General features: G+C 43.9%; 1 protein-coding gene across 1 annotated transcript in view; it reads left to right on the forward strand.

Annotated features, from left to right (window-relative positions):
* LOC126273435 (protein prickle-like) overlaps positions 1 to 20,784 on the forward strand; it is a 566,943-nt gene that overhangs the window by 407,105 nt on the left and 139,054 nt on the right. The window contains exon 3 of the mRNA XM_049976988.1: positions 4,221 to 4,463. Coding sequence (XP_049832945.1) covers positions 4,221 to 4,463 — 243 coding nt within the window. The remainder of the gene's footprint in view (positions 1 to 4,220; positions 4,464 to 20,784) is intronic.

Consider the following 20,784-nt stretch of genomic DNA (forward strand, 5'->3'; position numbering starts at 1 on the left):
CCACAGCTGTGTGCGGCTGGCATGCCCACTGGTGATCGGACATGTTTGCGAGACCATGTTGCGGTAATGACAGATTCGTTGCTCAACGACTCACCGTGTTTTTGTTCTCTGCCAGTTTTGCGTAGACATTCTGCAAGCACATATGAATATCTAATATACTCTTGTTTTCCGCCTCTTAGTGACCTGTCTCAATAACAGCTCTCTATTTTAAACACACTTCGGTTACAGACGCCATTTTGAATGCTACGCATAGACTATCGGAATTTCATGAAGCTATACGATATGAAACGAGAATTTTCCACAATATCCTACAACAAATTCCGCATTGTTTCAACCGAAACTGGCAAAGAAAAAACTATGTTGCATTACTTATTGAACGCTCCTCGTATTTTTCATGGTCTGTGCATGTGGTACTCAGTGTAGTTATTGAAAGACCCTGCAACAATAACTACGCCATACTTATTTCTGGATTGTTTCATACCAGGAAGCTGTTGTGGGTGGGTTTATTACGTATTACTTATGCATCTTAAAATTATTGTGGATGTTCGTCCATGTGGTTCAAGTTCTCTTACCTTGTCAATCTCAACTCCTCAGCTTGCGTTGGGGCTTATGACAGTTGCAAATATACCCACTATGCCGTAAGTCCAGCTAGGTGATTTACAGATACATACCAGCTTTCATAGAAATTAAGGGACATACGCAATAATTTTGACGTACTTTTACAAATATTACCCCGAAAACATTTCTCTCAGTGATATTATATTTACACAGGCAAATGATCATATAAAATTAATGTATGTGGAACATACACATGTTTGTTTTCCACATTAAAATTTGTGAGAATCTGATGATACCCCAAAAGTGCGAAACGCGTCATTTCCTGAAAATAAAAAAAAAGATTTTGCAACCGAGACTGTCTTGTTTCAAGCATGTGGAGCACCTGTGAACTGGTATTACAAGGTGGCTACTCTGAAAACCAGCACCTGTACGACGCCATCTCTTCCCTGCCGCTGGCCAATTTCTGGATTGCTTCCACCATAGGGATTCGATCTAGCTCCCTCCACAACTGAATGAATTAGGATCCATGACTATTGTGGTGGGAGTCCGTGCTGTGTTGTTGAAATCCTAAACACTGAAGGGAGAGAGTCCATCCAACGAGGAGAAAGTGAACGATTGAGGGAAATAGCAAAACAACGTTTTTTTCGTACCTGCAGCGATAAATTATAGTGATGTAATTCTAAGACGAATGAGGTTTCGCAGTTCAAATAGAATTTCTAGACTCTAAGTTTTGTTGCAGTCAAGCAATTGCTCGAGTCAAGCAATTGCTCATCAATCCGTTTCAGGGTAGAGACGTTTACAAGAAAATAAGACGATAAAATTAGACAAAAGTATATTCATTTAGAGAAAGTAACATACACTACTTTAAAGGATTTTTGTTGTGAAGATACGAGAGAGAACTTAATCTCTTCCCACATATGGGCTGAGGTGCACTTGGAAATCCCGCAAAAAGCTTAGTAAGGCAAGCGAACGGCCTTCTCAGCAAGATGTTTCTTTTGGAACACGACGAGCAAGCGACGCAGTGATGCAGTTAAAAAAAATAGTTGGTAAGCTGCCAAGCTATTTAACTGCTGCTACTCACGACATCCTCTGCGAAGTTTATGATGCTTGAACAGGTTTATAACGACAGATTTTGAGGTATTTTCTAGGGAATAGCATTAATACGCATCATCAACTGCACGTTCAGATTTCCCTGACGTCAGTTGTTAAATCTCTGGTGCAGACGTTGCGACATGAAGACTTCGTAACGAGTTTGCCCCATGCTAGCAGTTACAAAAACATTTCCTATTTGACAGTCACAAAAATATTTCGCTCACTTCGCATTAGTGAAGATAAATCCCGTTACTACCATGGAAGCATAATCAGTAGCATTAGCAGTGTTGCACATTTCAATACCCATTTTCTGTCATTATCTCTCGTAAAGTACTAGTTTCATATCGCATCTTACTACTGTTGTAGCGTACTCTGTGACAATGGCGCCAATAGAATACCAGACTTTGTATGAAGCTGGTTCAGTTAAATTCTGAAATGCAAATGAATGTCAGGGGTTTCAGGAGAATACTGAAACTGCAAGAAGTTTAACGTCCTATCGGCGACGAGGCCATGAGAGGTGGAGCACAATCTCGGGTACCACAAAAAATGGGGAACGAAATCCCGTGTGCTCTTCAAAGGAACTATCTCATCATTCGCCTTACACCGAGCGAGGTGGCGCAATGGTTAGCACACTGGACTCGCATTCGGGAGGACGACGGTTCAATCCCCCGTCCGGCCATCCTGTATTAGGTTTTCCGTAATTTCCGTAAATCGCTCCAGGCAAATGCCGGGATGGTTCCTTTGAGAGGGCATGGCCGACTTCCTTCCCCGTCCTTTCCTAATGCAATGTGACCGATGACGTAGCTCTTTGGTCTCTTGCCCCAAAACAACCCAACCAACCTTACACATTTGACGGAAACCAACGTTGCAAAAAAGCTGAACATTTGTGTGACACAATATACACTTTGACACAAAAGAGTACGCACCACGAAGAAATTATACGAATGGGATGGGAATGGGCAGATTTGATGTACATCCACGTACAAACAAATGATTACAGTTTTAAAAAAATTGGTCATTTATTCGAGAGAGAGAGAGGCCTTCACAAATTGAGCAAGTCTGTAACGTGGAGACAAGCAAAACAAACTGTTACCATTTGCGGGCGGGCAGAATCTTGTTGAAATGTAAGCCCAGATGGCTTGTCATGAATAGCAACAACTTTCGGTACTGCCCTCATAATAAAGTTCTACTCCTTCCCTCTCCAGAGACCATTTACAACAACGACCTTTTTCAAATTGTGACGTAACGTCGTGCTCGGTGAGCAGCAGTGACAAAATCTATAGGCTACTCCACACAGCTAAAACCCATCAGTAGACGCAGAAGAAGGCCACTGTAACCGTAGCCGAAACGCTGGTTTCTCCAGAATAGTCGTTTTACGTTATGACGCGATACAATCCTTGGAAAACTTTTTCTCAGTAACGATGATCTTTTAAAAATAATTTAGTTTCGTAACCGAAACATAACTGGAAGCATCCAGAATGAGATTTTCACTCTGCAGCGGAGTGTGCGCTGATATGAAGCTTCCTGGCAGATTAAAACTGTGTGCCGGACCGAGACTCGAACTCGAGACCTTTGCCTTTGGCGGACAAGTTCGAGTCTCGGTCCGGCACACACTTTTTATCTGCCAGGTAGTTTCATAACTGGAAGTTTTTGTTTTTACCGTTCAAAAATGTACATTTTACCCTGCCAGGGGGTAAGTATCTGTGGTGTGCGTACTGTAAGACCTTCGATACACACACCATCAGATTATTTGACTTGTCGCTCTAACGAAGTAGGCGAGTGTCAGCAATATGTCTCGTGGTCTTATCGTGGCGTGGTTATCTTCTGCCGTTAGGTCAGACGATAGAAATGCCACTTGCACGCTTAGAGTAGCAGATTGACGGTTTGACGGTGACCGACTTTAAACAGAACGTGATTAATTTTCACACACATTTATTAAAATGATAAGAAGCATAAAAATAACTTGGTTCTGGATGCTATTTACAATTGACAATCTGAAGTTCCTTTGGTCTTGGTACGTTAATCTTATTCTCACATATCTCTGATACTTGACAAAGTGTCTATTCATTTCTCTTTATGGCTATGTACAGGAATATGAGAATCTTATTAGGCGCAGACTGAAACTTGACTATAGACTGGTACAGACTAATGCAGACTGGTACAGACTAATGCAGACTGACTAATCGGAGGTGTGTACACTCGTTATAAGACCTCGAGCGTTCAGGTATCACTGATCGAGTGTGATCCGCGAGGAGAAAAGGTTCTACGTTAGCAGCAGTCTCTTTGGCTGCGTTACATGTTAATACGCGGATCGGCGGAAGCAGAATTTGGTCCGTCTTTATGGCAGCGCCATCTCGTAGAGCGGAGACGGACGAGCGCTGCGCCTGCGCTGTTGTGCTTATCGGGGCGCTCTCTAGTGGGAAAGTTGTGTACGCGCTGACTACGAGGAGCTATGTACACAACAGTATCCCAGCCTGGGAATCACTGGATTAGAGCGTAGTATGGCTGTTTTAAAGTCTAGAGGAGAGGCTGTGCGAGTGCAAAGTGAAACGTGACGTTGTTGTCGGCAGGTGCACGTGTACTTCTCGGCGCTGCCCGAGGACAAGGTGCCGTACGTGAACAGCGCGGGCGAGCGGTACCGGGTGCGCCAGCTGCTGCAGCAGCTGCCGCCGCACGACAACGAGGTGCGCTACTGCCACGGCCTGAGCGACGAGGAGCGCAAGGAGCTGCGCCTCTTCTCGGCGCAGCGCAAGCGCGAGGCGCTTGGTCGCGGCGCCGTGCGACAGCTCAGCGCGCCCATGGCCTGCGACGGGGTGAGTACGCCGAGCCGAGCCGAGCCGAGCCGAGCCGAGCCGAGCAGAGCGGAGCCGAGCCGAGCCGAGCCGGCCAGTCTGCCTGCTACAGCTACCGCTGGTCGCGCCGCTGCCCCAGTAACAACCCGCTTCATTCATGAGACCTAGAGATGGGCAAACTGAAACACGTAACTGTACAATGTAATGTTTCGATACGATGTTTCGAAACAGTGAAACAGTTTGTGTTTTGTAATCTAATAACCCTACACATTTTGTCGTCTTGAATGTTCACTCTATAAGTATGTCCATATAAACACAAATGAGGTGCGAGAGCGCTAATCATATCGCAGAAAGTATGAAACTATCACTTGGGCGTCTTTGCAGTTTCGTATTTCCTGCAGCAAATGCGCTGCTTTCGTGTCGTGTGACTTTCATACTTTTCAATTGGCTGAGGACACCCATAGCTGAAGACAGAAGAACCACCACGAACGGAGGTGGTAGCAAACTGCAGAAACAAAAGATATGCTACTGGGATTCCCACATTCCGTTAGTATGGGTAATATACCTATCCTGCTAATTTCCATGCACACAAAGGGAACCATTGTGGATAATAAGCACAGTGCCTATAGACTCACAAATAACGCCAAATAATTCGAATAAATAACAAAATATAACAGAAAAAATTTTTGTCTTTCAGGGTTTTCGAACCGTTACTATAAATTCACCATGCTTTCCAGCCCTTCCCGTTCACCATTACACTATAAGTGATATGTCAGATTGCTTCCAATTATAGGTACATCAAATTTATGTATGTGTCTAATAACTGTCACTCTACGCCTTTTTTTTATTGGAAATGTTGAAGGCTTACTTGCGTTTCTTAATATGATTACTGTACGTGAACAGTGAAGCGTATGTTATAAAAAAGTGTAATTTAACTGAATGATTTTCACATATTTATTACTTTGAATGTGAATAGTATGCGTTGTTTTATTGTTTGGTTAGTGCTTATAAATCAGATGTTACGCCATTTCGGAATAGGACAGTGAGCTAGAAACGAAGCTTTATTTTCGGATATGTTAAGCTTCGTGCTATTTCTTGCCAAAAAGATTTCGACACTCTTGAAAGTGTTGCATGAAGTGGTATGCTGTGTTTCAGTACCTGTACCGAGTCCGAACCTCGTCCGACACAGAGCGGAATGAAACATCAGTGTTTCGATACAATTAGTCCGTTCCAAGCACAGGTGGATTGAAACAGCATTATTTTGAAACAACGATACAGTTTCTGTGTCTGGCTCGAGATCGAATCTGGTCCGGTTATTCGAGACAGGGGCGGAATGAAACACCACTGTTTTCGAAACGGTGAACCACAGACGTTCCGCAACACTGAAACAGTTCCACGTATCGATACACTGTATCGAAACATAGAAACAGTTGCCAAACCTAATGAGAGCAACATTCGCACGATGTCTCACTGCCAAAACTGACGCATGAAACGTAGACTGTACTATTTCAGTGTAGTACAGAGGGTAACTCAGAGAAATGCGCGGCTGTACAGTACTATAATACAAATAATACAACAATATTGCAGATAGTATTCTCGTAACTTTCATTCTCCGGAAATGGTTAGCGTTTCCACCTTCTATTCGTTGGTATACGCTGTTCTCACTTTCAACTTGAAACCTTCCCGTCTCCTCTATATCTCTTTTGTTACGCAACCTTCCCTTCTACAATAACCTATGAAACCTTCCCTTAGGATTTCTATCTCTTGCTTAATAATAACAAATGAAATCTTCCCTTTGAAATTAATTCTCTTTCTCAATAACAATAAGTACAATCTTCGCATACAAATTTAATTGCTGCTTATTAAAAGTGATTTTCTGATTATTTCGACGAAACATAGAATGTGTCGTCGTCGTGGCCCTCAGTCGTTACGTGCAATAACCCAAAACTGTTCCTTACCTTTTTTACTGTTACTGGATCGCCATCTGACTGCCACATCGAACTGCGACATGAATATACTTAATCTGTTTTACAATACTCTATTAGCTGCTGGTGGGCTGTGATAATAAGTGGCTGTATTTATTACCAAGGCTCACGTTTTTCTTTAAGCTGACGTTATTCTTTAATTAATTCTACTGAAGTTACGTAATTCACGGTTAAACTTTTTCTTGACAACCATAAAATTTTGCAAAGTTTTACGTGTAAGGTTTTTGGGATGGATTATAATCAGTAATGCAATATTGCTGGCAAAAATTAATTATATTCTGAATGAAATGATTTTACATAGGTTCAAATGGGACTTACCTTTTACAATAATCTTACACCTAGCATTGAGCAAACATACCTTCAGTAGTTTTGAGTTTCTCAAAAAAATAATCCAGTAATATTAGTTCCTCTTATGGTAATACTTAGCTGATGTCTCTGCGCATCCGTGTATAATATCTTGTAAACCATAGCTGGAGGCTGGCAGGCACACCCCTCCTCTCAACCTCTCGCTTCAGGCCTGCTACCGGCTCGCTTCACTTCTCGCTTACTACTTACTTACTACGAACGCTAAAGTGCGGTCTCTCCCGCCAACAATGCTTTCTGCTGAAGACAATCCCTGCTACCATTACAAAATGTATCAATGCGCGGTCCTTCCCGCTGCTTTCTTAAAATGTATCCATACGCGGTCTCTGCTGCCCTTTTTAAAATTACATCAATGTCCGGACTCTACTGCCATCAATACTTTGGTGCAGACATTCCCTGATACCACAATTATTTCCAACATGACAAACATTAATTATTCCTACTAAATCCTATTAATAAAATATCTTTCATAAATTGTGATTTGACAATAGACAATAGAAATATACACGTCTTACAAACTGAAGACGATTGACCGAGCGACCGGTACACTCTGCCACACGTTTCTGAAAAGATCTCTAGGAGAGGATGTAGATTTTCGAATAACAAATAGATGGTGCGTTTAAAAAATATGTACTGCTGTTCGTATCTTCGTAACGAAGCCGGTGTTAATGCTCTCTGGTAGCTCATCAACGTTTGCTTAATAAGAAAGGTGTTCGGTACCCGACAGGACAGAAGTGGGTGTTAAAGCGTCATATCTGGTACTGCGAGTTTCGGCGGGCCCGGACCGAATTCACCCGCCGGATTAACACCGAGAGTCGGTGCGCCAGCCACCCTGGATGTAGCTTTTAGGCGGTTTTCCGCATCCCAGTACGTGAATACCGTGCTGGTACCTCAGTACCGCCTCAGTTACACGATTCTAAAACTTTTAGAAAACTTTCATGCTCCTCCACGTGTGTAACACTACACGACAACAGTTGGGTACACGTATTCCGTCCCGGGGGCTAACAGGATGGCGATACGAAAGAGCATCCGGCCACCCTTACATTTAACCGCCCCTGCGCTGATGCCGGACAAAAGCACAAGAAAATGATGAGGATTGTGATGATGATGATGATGGTGACGAAATGTTATTTGATGTGGTCAAGATAAATCAGAAACATTGTACACCAATACTACAAACAGTGTACGCAAAAGAATAAAAAATGAAGTTCTGGTATCTGGGCTCTGTGAATCGTTTTATAGCTGTCGAGTCTTCCGTGGGTTGAAAGCGCTTTTTCTCCAAAAGGTCTACAGCGTTGTTTTACATGTATTACGACGTTTCGATTACTGCCGTCATTAGACCAAACCTAAGATATCGTGAACAAAGTGTCAGTCGCAATAAAACCTGTGTCTAAGCTTCACGTCACCTGGTATCAGCGGATCCGCCCCTGACACAAGTCATGGCAGTGTAGTGATGCGTTTGTGCCAGTTGGTTCTTACGGATCTGAGAAGTAAGACTGGTTTACGTGGAGAGAGGACAGAAAAGAGCTATCGTATTTTGATGTGCCCATTAGCGCAATGTGAATTAAAGTGCCCGATTTGTGGTAGATCAACGCGAACTGTCCAGTTCAGAGCCTTGTAGCACGGCGTTAGAACAGTGGCCATAAAAAGCTTCTAATCGTCGGGGATTTGAAGCGAACACCGAGCCCCGTCAGTGACAATCGCTTTGAACCGAACGGAAACTGACGCTGTCAGTGAATGCAGAGCCATCTCTACCAGACTCTCAGTCAACATTCCGAAGGAAATTGCGTGCATTGCTCATTTGAAGTCGAGTACCTCTTAAAAAGCCATTAATCACAACGTCACATAAAGCTGCACGCCTTCAGTGTAGTAAACAACACAGGAGCCGAGCAGCTGCTGTTTGTAGAGACTTAATGAGACTTTTAACCCGCAACTTGGGGATGATATACCTCGTGGTTATAATCAAAGTGCAGCCACTCACAGATGTCTGATGTGGGCTGTAATTATCGTGTGGCAGCGAAACATGGTAGATATACTAAATCGTTAATGCGGAACCAATTTACTGTGCAAAAACATTAGTTCCAGTTGTGGCCACCAGGTACAAATCTGGCGCTGTACAGCATCTCAGCGACGCCTCCAGTGTTCATACTGAACAAATCGTGTAAGCTGTGATTCATAGTAAAGTCAACATAATGCGTGTCTCACTTGTCTGACCTTTCCTGCCCACGTTCCGCTCCTAATACATTCCACATGGAAACATTTTTACTTCAGTCTTGCATTCTCAGCGTCAGATTTGCAGCTGGTCGTTAAAATTGGAACTATTTTGTCCGCGAAATAAATCGCTTCCTCGTTACCACATTAGGATATCTACCAAGTTTCGGTGCTATGCGACAATTACAGCCCACGCTGGATATTTATAAGTAGCTGCACTTTAATTAGAACCGCCCGGAAGCTCTAAGACGATGTGGCTCTGTGACGTTGTGGGAGCACTTTTCGAACTGTGTCATTGAAGTTAGCGCCAACATGAACCAGGATCTTCATTTCAGCATTCTCTCTGACCAGTTGTTGTCCTTTCTTCTACATCTTGATGATGAATATGCTGTGCACACACCTTACAAGGTGATAATAGCCGTGTTCATGGGCCACTCGCAAATGTTCTTGGTTGGACGAACCGTCGGGCACCCTACAGACCCCGACTGCCCCCTCAGTCGCCCGGGTCTCGGCCCCGTATAAAATCACTGGGACGAAATTTGATTTTTGCATAGGATCGGCCTTAAGCAAACACATTTTATTTTTTTCTGTTTACCAAGACATGTGTCGCTGAAGTTACATTATAAGTGAGTTTTATTTTGTTTTCGAATATGCCTAGCTTGACTTTAAAATATTTATCTTTTGGTTGAACCTCACGCTTGTGTCGGTGCTCGCTCATAAATTAATCTATTTTTGGATAGGATCCGCCTTGAGTCAGCACATTTAACAAAATGCCAACTGATGGTGGTGTAACTTCACCGAAACATGTCGGGGCAAGAAGGACAAAACCTGTGTTTATTTGTTAGCAAAGACACCCACAAGAGTGAGTTTCAACCTCAAGATGTCGGGAACTACTGGGAACAGTGAGTGAAACTTAGTAATCAATACGAGCAATCTCGTATCTCTCATTCTGATTCTCCTCCTTCTTCTTCTTCCTCTTCCTGAAACACCTCTACTTACGAATAATCCTTCATCTGGTCTCTCCATATTGTTCGTGGTCTTCCAATTGGTCTCCTTCCTGATTCTGTCCATTCTAGAGCTCTTCTTGAAGTCTTCCGTGTCCCATTCGTCTGATGTGGCCAAACAATTCAAGACTATTTATTTCCAAAGTTTCTTTTTAGGGGATTGATCTGAAAGGGTGTTTCGTATTGTCTCGTTCTTCATCCTGCCCCTTCTCGTCTTATTTAGAATACCTCATAAGAAACGCACCCCTGACGCTTGTATTCTGCTCAGATCTTTTTCTTTTGTCCAAGTTCAACACTCTGATTCATACCTAAAAATTGGTGGATAATGTGACTTGTGTCCACTTGGGTGTGTCTTTGCTTTGGCAGGGATTTTCCAATTTTCAATTATGTCCGGACACATTATTAAAGTTTTGAACTATTTTCTATCCTCTGAGGGATTTTACCCTTCAGGTTTCCTTTCTTAGTTATCTTACTTCCTAGGTATTTGAAGAATCTCTTTCTTCAATACTTTCTTCTTTAAAAAATTCAAACTTCATTTTTTTTCATTTTTCCTGTTCATTTTCACTACTTCACTGTGTGTTAAATTTCTTCAGTTAGTGTCAGGTATAGTATTATTCTTCCAATTTCTACTCGTTTTCTTCTCAAATCATCAAATATGCTACGATTTTCATATTAGCTGCTGTTCATACTTGACGAACTTTTCTTGTGATATTGTCCATTCTTATGATATTGTCCATTGTTATATTAAAGAGCGCCGGAGAGAGCACTCTTCCACGTCGCTCTTCCTCGTCGAACCCCTCTGTCAGTTCTAAAATGTTCTGATTTCTTACCATATGTTATAACGCAATTCCGACATTTGCTATACATGTTTTTGATACTGAGTTCAATTCCTTTTGACAAGGCCTTTCTAATCAGACCTTCCGTAGCTCTACGGTATCTGATGATCAGTGAATGGTTTCGGCTGGATATGGCAGACCTGAAAAACTTGTGGACTCTTTTACTATCCGAACTGAATCCACGTTATACGTATCAGCATGAAGTCTTCTGGGAGCGAGGGGTGACTAATTTTTTGTCCAGAGTGCTAATTTAAAAGCAAATATTCTGTGTGATCGAATGTTGTTGGAAAGTCGTCCGCGGAGGCGCACAAAGAAAAACCCGGATGCTTCAGGAATTCTGTGGAGGCGTCTTCCCATCCGGTAAGCGGAACGCAGCAACGGTCGTAACTGCGCCCGAAGAAAGCAGAATGGTCTCCACTAGCAACGAGCTCACTCGCGTACGAAAGCTAAAGACGCCGGTGCATAACAGTCCGCATTACGCTAATGGAGACCGGACGAGAAAAGGCCGGGCCTGGGGCAGAACGGAACACAGCGGAGGAAGCGACTCGGCCTCCAGGGGGTTATCAGCGTCTCGGGCAACTCCGTCTTAATTCGCTTCCGCCCGTCGCCATTTAGCCATTTAAAAAAGTTTCCTTCCAGCAGGCTTCATTTCTGTAACTGGAAGAGGAGCTCCTAGGCCGGCAGGGGGACCCTTAATTACTTTGACGCCGTTTCATTTAAAAGCAATAAAGAAAACTGCCTGCGAGGGACGCCCGGCCCGGGGTTAATGTTCGGCGGCGCAGACTGGCTGTACACAAAACCTCAAGGGGCGGATTGCGCACAGCTCGCTGATTGTAGCCGCGCTATTGATTTGTTTGCTGCTCCGAGCCGGGCCGGGCCGGGGAAACGGCGCAACTTCGGCGCCGGTTTTATCACAAGTTGGGCGGCGCTCCGTGGGGGGGGGGGGATGCAGACAGCACTGTCCCTGCGGCCGCCTGTAACTTGCCGAAAGTAGCGTTTGTCTGATGCCGGAAGCACCACTCCCTGCCGCTAAGATTTCTCTTCCTCCGCCAAGAATAACAATGAGGCAGTGAAAGCTTCCAAGACAGCAGCAGTAAACTCTCCTCTGTGTTGTCCGCTAAATATGTTCTTCTCCAACAGTTGGCACCATAGTCAATGGGACTCTTGCGACAGTTGTTTTTAGGCTACAGTATTAACCATTAGTCTACAGCCTCTCCATCTGTAATACGAGGAGCGTTCGACAAATAATACAACACACTTTTTTCTGAAAGCTGGTTTGTTTGATTCAGGATTCCAGTACATCACATTATTCCCACTCTTTTGGCTACAGGCTGGTGTGGCCGAGCGGTTCTAGGCGCTTCAGTCTGGAACCGTGCGACCGATACGGTTGCAGGTTCGAATTCTGCCTCCGGTATGGATGCTTGGATGTTTGTGATGTCCTTAGGTTAGTTAAGTAGTTCTCAGTTCTAGGGGACTGATGACCTCAGCTATTAAGTCCCATAATGCTCAGAGCCATTTGAACAATTTTTTTTCTACAAAACCCTCTTTCTCAACATAGTCCCTGTTCAGTGAGACGTCGGAGCCAACGTCCTGCTGCATGAATAACCCCCCCCCCCCCCCAATCATCCACGTACTGCCTCCCACAAACTGCAGCCTTCATTGGGCCAAACAGATGAAAGTCGGAAGGTGCGAGATCCGGGCTCTAGGGAGCATGAGGAAAAACAGTCCAGTGAAGTTTTGTGAGCTCCTCTCGGGCGCGCAGATTTTTTTGAAGCCTTGCATTGTCATGGAGGAGGGGCGGTTCGTTTGCAATTTTGTGGCGACGAACACATTGAAGTAGTTTCTTCAGTTTTCTGAGGGCAGCACAGTACACTTAAGAGTTGATCGTTGCGCCATGAGGGAGGACATCAAACAGAATAACTCCTTCAGAGTCCCAGAAGACGGTCGTTATGACTTTCCCGGCTTTGAGCTTTTTCTTCGCAGGAGAGGTGATGTGGCAGCACTCTTTGAATTACCGTTTTTTTTCGGTTCTAAGTGGCGAACCCATGTTTCATCGCTTGTAACATTGCTGCTGAAGAAGATGTGTGCCAGTCTTCCACCGTGGGCTGATACCAACAGTCGACGACGGCAACCGGCAATGGCCAACTGAGCCCGGGTAGTCATACCACATGACGTCACGCCACTGCACGGGAGCTCGCGTAAACGAATTGTACTTTAAGCCGTCGGCACACAGACCGTGCAGTCGAACGTCAACGTTGAGCGTGCCAAGTTCGACGTGCTGCTGAACGCTCAGGAACGATGCAACTTGTGCACACGGTGCGTGGGTCCAACGTGGTATAAGCGATCGCAACGCACTCCAGCGCCAGTTGAGGGATGTTTCTAGTTCGTAAATCAAACTGTTTACTCAACCGGTGAGCGTATATTAAACTAATAATACAGTATCAGAACCTAAAAAAACGCAAATGTTAGGAAATAAAATTTAGTAGTGTCAAGCTGCGAACCTCCGCCCCAACTACCAAATCAATACAAAACAGTGATGTTATTCACTACGCTAAACCAAACATTACACATTGTGTAAGTAATCAAAGTATGTTAACCATTTCAGAAAACCTTTATGGTAGATATGTTACTAATTGAAATTTAATCATAACAACTTGTACCAAGAACAACGCGTTTTAGTGCATCTTCCGTGTGTCACTGCCTTCAAATAGCCTACTCTCATAATACGCAAGTTACAATAATTATTTTGCCACGAATATGATGTTTCTCGTTATTTTATTGGAACGAATCACACATTTAACAACGGGTTTTCCAGTGATTCTGAATTTGCTGGTGCTCAGAAACAGCATATATACATATAAGCCTGAAATGAATGCCAATATGGCGCCTCACAACTCTGTACTGAAGGGAGACGGCGTGCGTGTGACGTAGGTGGCGTTGTGCCATCTCATTGGTCAACGCTCAGAATATCTGACATGCCAGATATTGCTCTGCACGTTCGGAAAGACTCACGAACGTGCTATTCCACGCTATGACGTCAGAAACTCGGCACGGCTAATGTTCGGATGCACGGACCGTGTGCCGACGGCTTTAGTCAGTAGCGAGTAATGGCGGGCGCATGCAGTGATTAGCGAGCTAGGGTGTGACTCGGACGCTCAAAGAAGCTACGATCCACCATCGAAAATGTCCTCCGCAGATGGGGACGATACGTTCGGTTTCAATGTGAAATCCGTTCGACCACAGCATAACAGCCCGGAGTATTTTACTAACTGTGACATACTCAGCAGACTATTTTACATTTTGGAGCTTTAGAAGGGTTGCAGCGTCTTTGATGGATTGTTAGTCAGGTGACATCCAATGACAAGTCCACATCTGAAGTCACTAAGCTCTCCTGGCCGCAGTCCGGAACCATGCGACTGCTACGGTCGCAGGTTCGGATCCTGCTTCGGGCATGGATGTGTGTGATGTCCTTAGGTTAGTTAGGTTTAAGTAGTTCTAAGTTCTAGGGGACTGATAACCACAGCAGTTGAGTCCCATAGTGCACACAGCAATTTGAACCATCTCCTGGCCGACCCATTTAGCTGTAACGCTTCTCTAGTGACACCCCAATATTCCCTACGTCCTCTTATACCCATGAATCAGCGTCTCGTGACATTTAGGGTTTAATACCGCATTACGTGGGAATGTACGAAGAATGCCGGTCATTTGCCACACTTGCCCCTTCGCCAGGTAGCGATCCCTCAGGAAGGGGAGCCGTTCCTCGTATTCCTTGTGTCCGCTTTCAAACCGCCGTCTCCACATCTTACTCTATACAATCAGTACGTAAGGGACCTTCTTGGTGAAATACAGAACTTCTGTTCCGAAATCGAAATACTTATAACTTTTCGGAAAGGAAAGCAATTCAGACGATTATGTCAGTAAGTAATTAGTTCTGCCAAGTATAAATATAGATCCCTCTGTCTTTACGGTAGTTTCCTTTCCCGCTTACTGATTGCGATAGAAACAGTCCATCGGCATGGGAGCAAAAAGAAAGGAACGATGTAAAGAGAATGCGAATGTACGCTAATCATTTATTTTTGATCACTGCATTTGTGCCTACTTTAATTGCTACAACTGCATGCCCAAAAGACAAGGAAAGAAGAAATGGGTATGTGAATGTTCGAAAAGAAGAACGACATACTCCATATTAATTTGCTCTCTAAAATCCGATATCCCTTTCGGCGAAACATTAGTTACTAAAGTGTAGCGGGACAATGTTCAAAACATGACTGAAAGTACGTCCATAAATTGAGATAAGAACATCTATGATTGACATGTCATCTAAATTCGACGTACAGTTTTAAAATGTTAGAAATAAGGAAATGAAGTCATACGGAATACTGTGCTTGTAACATACGTTGTTGTTCTACATTGTCTATCTCTGCTATTTACAGGGCCACAGAGAAAGCATTATAGGTTTTGGAGGGAAAAGCCATAATTGTAATGATCTCCACAACAACAGAAACAAAAAGCACAACTTAAGGAAAAATAATGGAATGTGTGTCCCAGCTCACAAGCGACATTGAAGCAGGTAATTCCTGTGACTTAGTATGGGCAGAGGTTATATTAGAGAATCGGAATAAATTAATAATTGGTTCCTTTTACCGACCCCCGGTCTCAGATAAAACAGTTGCTGAACAGTTCAAAGAAAACTCGAGACTCATCGCAAATAAGTACTCTACTCGTACAATTATAGTTGGCAGTGACTTGAATCTACCTTCTGTATGTTGACAAAAATACATTTTCAGAGCCTATTGTAGATAGAAAACAACTTCCGTAATTGTTCTAAATGCTTTTTTAAAAATGATTTTGAACAATTAGTTCACGAGGCTATTTAAATTGTAAATTGTTACGAAAACACACTTGACCTCTTAGCCACAAATAATCCCGAGCATCACGACGGATACAGGGATTAGTGAACACACAGTCGTAGCGAGGCTCGATTCCGTAACAGAGAAATTCACCAAAACAAAATGCGAAATATATCTATTTATAAAAGCAACTGAAAATTCGGTTGACTACTTTCTAAGAGACAGTCTCCAGTTCTTTCAAACTATGTAAGTGAAGACCATATATGGCTTAAGTTCAAAGAAATACTATCAACAGCACTCGAGAGATTAATACCAAATAAATTAATAAGAGACGGAACTGATTCACCTTGGTACAGAAAACACGACAGAAATCTGCTGCAAGAGCACCGAGAAAGGCACGTATAATTTAGACGACGCAAAATCTCCAAGACTGGCGAAGTTTTTCTACTGAGGCACGAAAATTGATGCGGATTTCAATGCGAGATGCATTTAATAGTTTCCACAACGAAACTCTCTCTAGAAATGTGGCGGAAAATCCATAGAGATTCTGGTCGTATGTTAAGAACACCAGCGGAAAGGCTCAGTAAGTACCTCTACTGCTGAACGGAGGCGTGCGAGGAGGAGGAGGAGGGGGGGGAGACGAGGGAGCCAACGCTTCGGAGCAGGTGAAGTGGCAAATGTCCGCACACCGTGTACGAATACTTTTGCCCACGTAGCGCACATGCGCTCACTACGGTATTCTCGCCACCGCTTTCTGCTTCTGTCCCCACATCGCTGGAGTTGTGAAATATCTGAGTTGAAACCAGTGGAACGTCAAGAAATCGAACAGTCCGATTCGGAAGCAAGTGGAGGGTCTTGGAGACGAGGGTGGCTGGTGGTCGGTGGGAGAATCGCATCCTCGCGGGACCGGACCGGGCGAGCGTGTGTTTTACAGCCGTCCGTTTATTGGCGCCGGCAGAATGCTAAGTCGCCGCTTTATGCCCCATATAAAACAAGTGCCGGCTGCAGGACCGCGCCCCCGCCGCCGTCCCCCCCCCCCCTCTTGTCCCTCCTCCCCCCCCCCCCCCCACCCCCCGCCCTTCTGCGGCTAGGACCGTTCCGGCGGCGCCCGGCTCTGTTGACACAGCAGCGATCGCAGGCACAGATAGGCGCAGAACGCACGCCATACGATTCCCAGAGCGAGGAGGGCCGCGTGCGTCGGATAACGGCCGCTGTAAAAGCTGCGCCTCCGATGCCGCTCTGTTTGCCCATTCCCGTGCCAAGAGGCCATCGCGGAAGCTTTCAAGCGAGTGGAATCTGGCTCTCCCAAGAGCCGTTGACTACGTGGTTTCAATATGGAAAGACAGAATATCACTCAGTCTAGAACTGATCACATCGTGTACCTCTATGTCGTCTCTCTGCTGGATGTTAAAATTGTAACAGTGTGAGGACGACATGCAGTAAACCTCAAACTGGCATTAAGTGTACAGCATGCTCCAGTATTCAAATGACTAACATTTAAGTGCAACTTCCGTTGACATTTTTCGGTGAAATAAAAAGCAAGGGCGGCCTCAGCGCAATTCCCATTGCACTGTTAAATGCAGACCGCAGAGCGGATAGGTGGAAAATGGTACATTGAAGGCTTCTATGAGGGGGCAGGACTTGTCAGATGGCGTGAAAACAGATAGAGTGATACAGTCGATGGCGAAGAGACTGGGCATCCAGTATTAGAATCAGAATTTGAGAGAGCTTTGGATGACTTACGATCAAATAAGACAGAAGGGATAGATAAAGTTCCATCAGAATTTCTAAAATCATTGGGGAAGTGGCAACAAAACGACCATTCACGTTGGTGAGTGGAATTTATGAGTCTGGCAACAAACCATCTGACTTTCGGAAAAAAATATCATCTACACAATTCCGAAGACTGCAAGAGCCGACAATTATTGGATAATCAGCTTAACAGCTTATGCATCCAAAGCGCTGGCAAGTGTAATATACAGACGAATGGAAAAGAAAATTAAGGATCTATTGAATGACGACCAGTTTGGCTTTAGGAAAGGTAAAGGAGCCAGAGAGGCGATTCCGGCATTGCGGTTGATAATGGAAGCAAGACGAAAGAAAAATCGAGGCACGTCCGTAGGATTTGTCAACGTGGAAACAACGTCCAAAAGTGTAAAATGGTGCAAGATGTTCGACATTCTGAGAAAAATAGGAGTAAGCCATACGGAAAGGCAGGTAATATACAATTTGTACAGGAACCTAATGGCAACAAGGAGAGTGGGAGACGAAGAACGAAGGGTGTAAGACAGGGATGTATGCTTTCGTCCCTGCTGTTCAATCTGTACATCAAAGAAGCAGTAACTGAAATAAAAGAAAGGTTCAAGAGTGGGATTAAAATTCAAGGTGACAGGATATCAATGATACGATTCGCTATGAAAGAGAAAGTGAAGAGGAATTATAGGATCTGCTGAATGGAATGAACAGTCTAATGAGTACAGAATATGGATTGAGAGTAAATCGAAGAAAAACAAAGGTAATGAGAAGTAGCAGCAATGACAACAGCGAGAAATTAAATATCAAGAATGATGTCACGAAGTAGAAGAAGCTACGGAATTCTGCTGCCTAGGCAGCAAAATAACCAATGACGGATTGAGCAAGAAGGACATCGAAAGCAGTTAGTACTGACAAATAGGACATTTCTAGTCAAGAGAAGTCTGCTAGTATCAAACATGGGCCAAATTTGAGAAAGAAATTTCTGAGAATGTACGTTTGGGTCACAGCATTGTATAGTAGTGAAACATGGACTGTGCGAAGTGAATCGAAGGATTTGAGATGTGGTGCTACAGGAGAATTTTGAAAATTAGATGGAATGATAATATAAGGAGTCAGGAGGTTCTCCGCAAAATTGCAGAGGAAAGAAATGTATGGAAAACACTGATATGAAGAAGATGAAGAAGGGACAGGATAATAGGTCATCTGTTCAGAAATGAGGGAAATACTTCCATGGCACTAGGGGGAGCTGTAGAGGGTAAAAACTGTAGAGGAAAACAGACATTGCAATGGTTCCAGCAAATAATTGAGGATGTATGTTGGAAGTCCTACTCTGAGATGAAGAGATTGACACAGGAGAGGAATTCGTGGAGGGCTGCATCAACGCAGTCAGAAGACTGATGACAAAAAAAAAAAAAGATGACGTGAAGAAACTGCGGTTTAATAGTGGCTCTTTGTTAGAAGACAGTGTTATGGATCGTGTAAGACGCATAGGGGTTCCGACCCGCAACCCAGATTTTTTTTTTGTCATATACTAGCTGGCAAACAAGACATTGCCCGGCTATTCATCTTGCCACATTTCTATTAGAAATGAAAACAAAAAATGAACTGTGTTTGTTGTGAAGTTCCACATTCATTTCCATGTTTTCGTGAAAACGCCTTTGAAATTATGAAACAATCGTATAAATAAATACGCATAATGGACAAATGAATAACTGCAGTATCCATAGCCGGCCGCTGTGACCGAGCGGTTCTAGGCGCTACAGTCCAGAACCATGCTGCTGCTACGCTCGCAGGTTCGAATCCTGCCTCGGGCATGGATGTGTGTGATGTCTTTAGGTTAGTTAGGTTTAAGTAGTTCTAAGTCTTCCCCAGGGAAGCGTCCTGGGACCTCTACTGTTCCTGATCTATATAAATGACCTGGGTGACAATCTGAGCAGTTCTCTTAGACTGTTCGCAGATGATGCTGTAATTTACCGTCTAGTAAGGTCATCCGAAGACCAGTATCAGCTGCAAAGCGATTTAGAAAAGATTGCTGTATGGTGTGTCAGGTGGCAGTTCACGCTAAATAACGAAAAGTGTGAGATGATCCACATGAGTTCCAAAAGAAATCCGTTGGAATTCGATTACTCGATAAATAGTACAATTCTCAAGGCTGTCAATTCAACTAAGTACCTGGGTGTTAAAATTACGAACAACTTCAGTTGGAAGGACCACATAGATAATATTGTCGGGAAGGCGAGCCAAAGGTTGCGTTTCATTGGCAGGACACTTAGCAGATGCAACAAGTCCACTAAAGAGACAGCTTACACTACACTCGTTCGTCCTCTGTTAGAATATTGCTGCGCGGTGTGGGATCCTTACCAGGTGGGATTGACGGAGGACATCGAAAGGGTGCAAAAAAAAGGGCAGCTCGTTTTGTATTATCGCGTTATAGGGGAGAGAGTGTGGCAGATATGGTAAGCGAGTTGGGATGGAAGTCATTACAGCATACACGTTTTTCGTCGCGGCGAGACCTTCTTACGAAATTTCAGTCACCAACTTTCTCTTCCGAATGCGAAAATATTTTGTTGAGCCCAACCTACATAGGTAGGAATGATCATCAAAATAAAATAAGAGAAATCAGAGCTCGAACAGAAAGGTTTAGGTGTTCGTTTTTCCCGCTCGCTGTTCGGGAGTGGAATAGTAGAGAGATAGTATGATTGTGGTTCGATGAACCCTCTGCCAAGCACTTAAATGTGAATTGCAGAGTAGTCATGTAGATGTAGATGTAGGGGACTGATGACCTCAGATGTTAAGTCCCATAGTGCTCAGAGCCATTTGAACCACTTTTTTGCAGTATCCATAGTAAGAAACATGATCCCGGACAGTTTTTGCACGCCGGGTAAAGCTGCTTCGCGTGTCTACAACCCTATTTTGTAAACATCTCCATGAAAACACCTCTTCATAACTGTGCAGATTGCTACGGTTATCGCTTACAGACGTTTGCGCCTCGCGTTTGAAAGCTGTCAAAACTGCTGCCAGTGTCAGCTGACTCGTCTGTAGGAGTGCCTTAGTAGTAAAGCGTGAATGTATTAAGACTTCATGCATGATGCAACAAATTTTCACGCATCTTGTGTTTGACGTCATAGCTCTTGAAATAGGTGTTGTACAGTGATGTACTTGTGTAGGTACATTCAGCGGCATATGCGGATTTTGCCTGCGAAATACGTTGCGAATAGAGCAAAGGAGTAATAAATTTAAACGCAAAGCATGATGTGGCAGTTTTTCACGAATCTCATTGCTTCCAACATTGTATCTGCTGAACTAAGTTAGGGAGATGATTATCACCCTCACAGCGA

The sequence above is a fragment of the Schistocerca gregaria genome, chromosome 5, assembly GCF_023897955.1.
Source record: "Schistocerca gregaria isolate iqSchGreg1 chromosome 5, iqSchGreg1.2, whole genome shotgun sequence".
Classification (NCBI taxonomy): domain Eukaryota; kingdom Metazoa; phylum Arthropoda; class Insecta; order Orthoptera; family Acrididae; genus Schistocerca; species Schistocerca gregaria.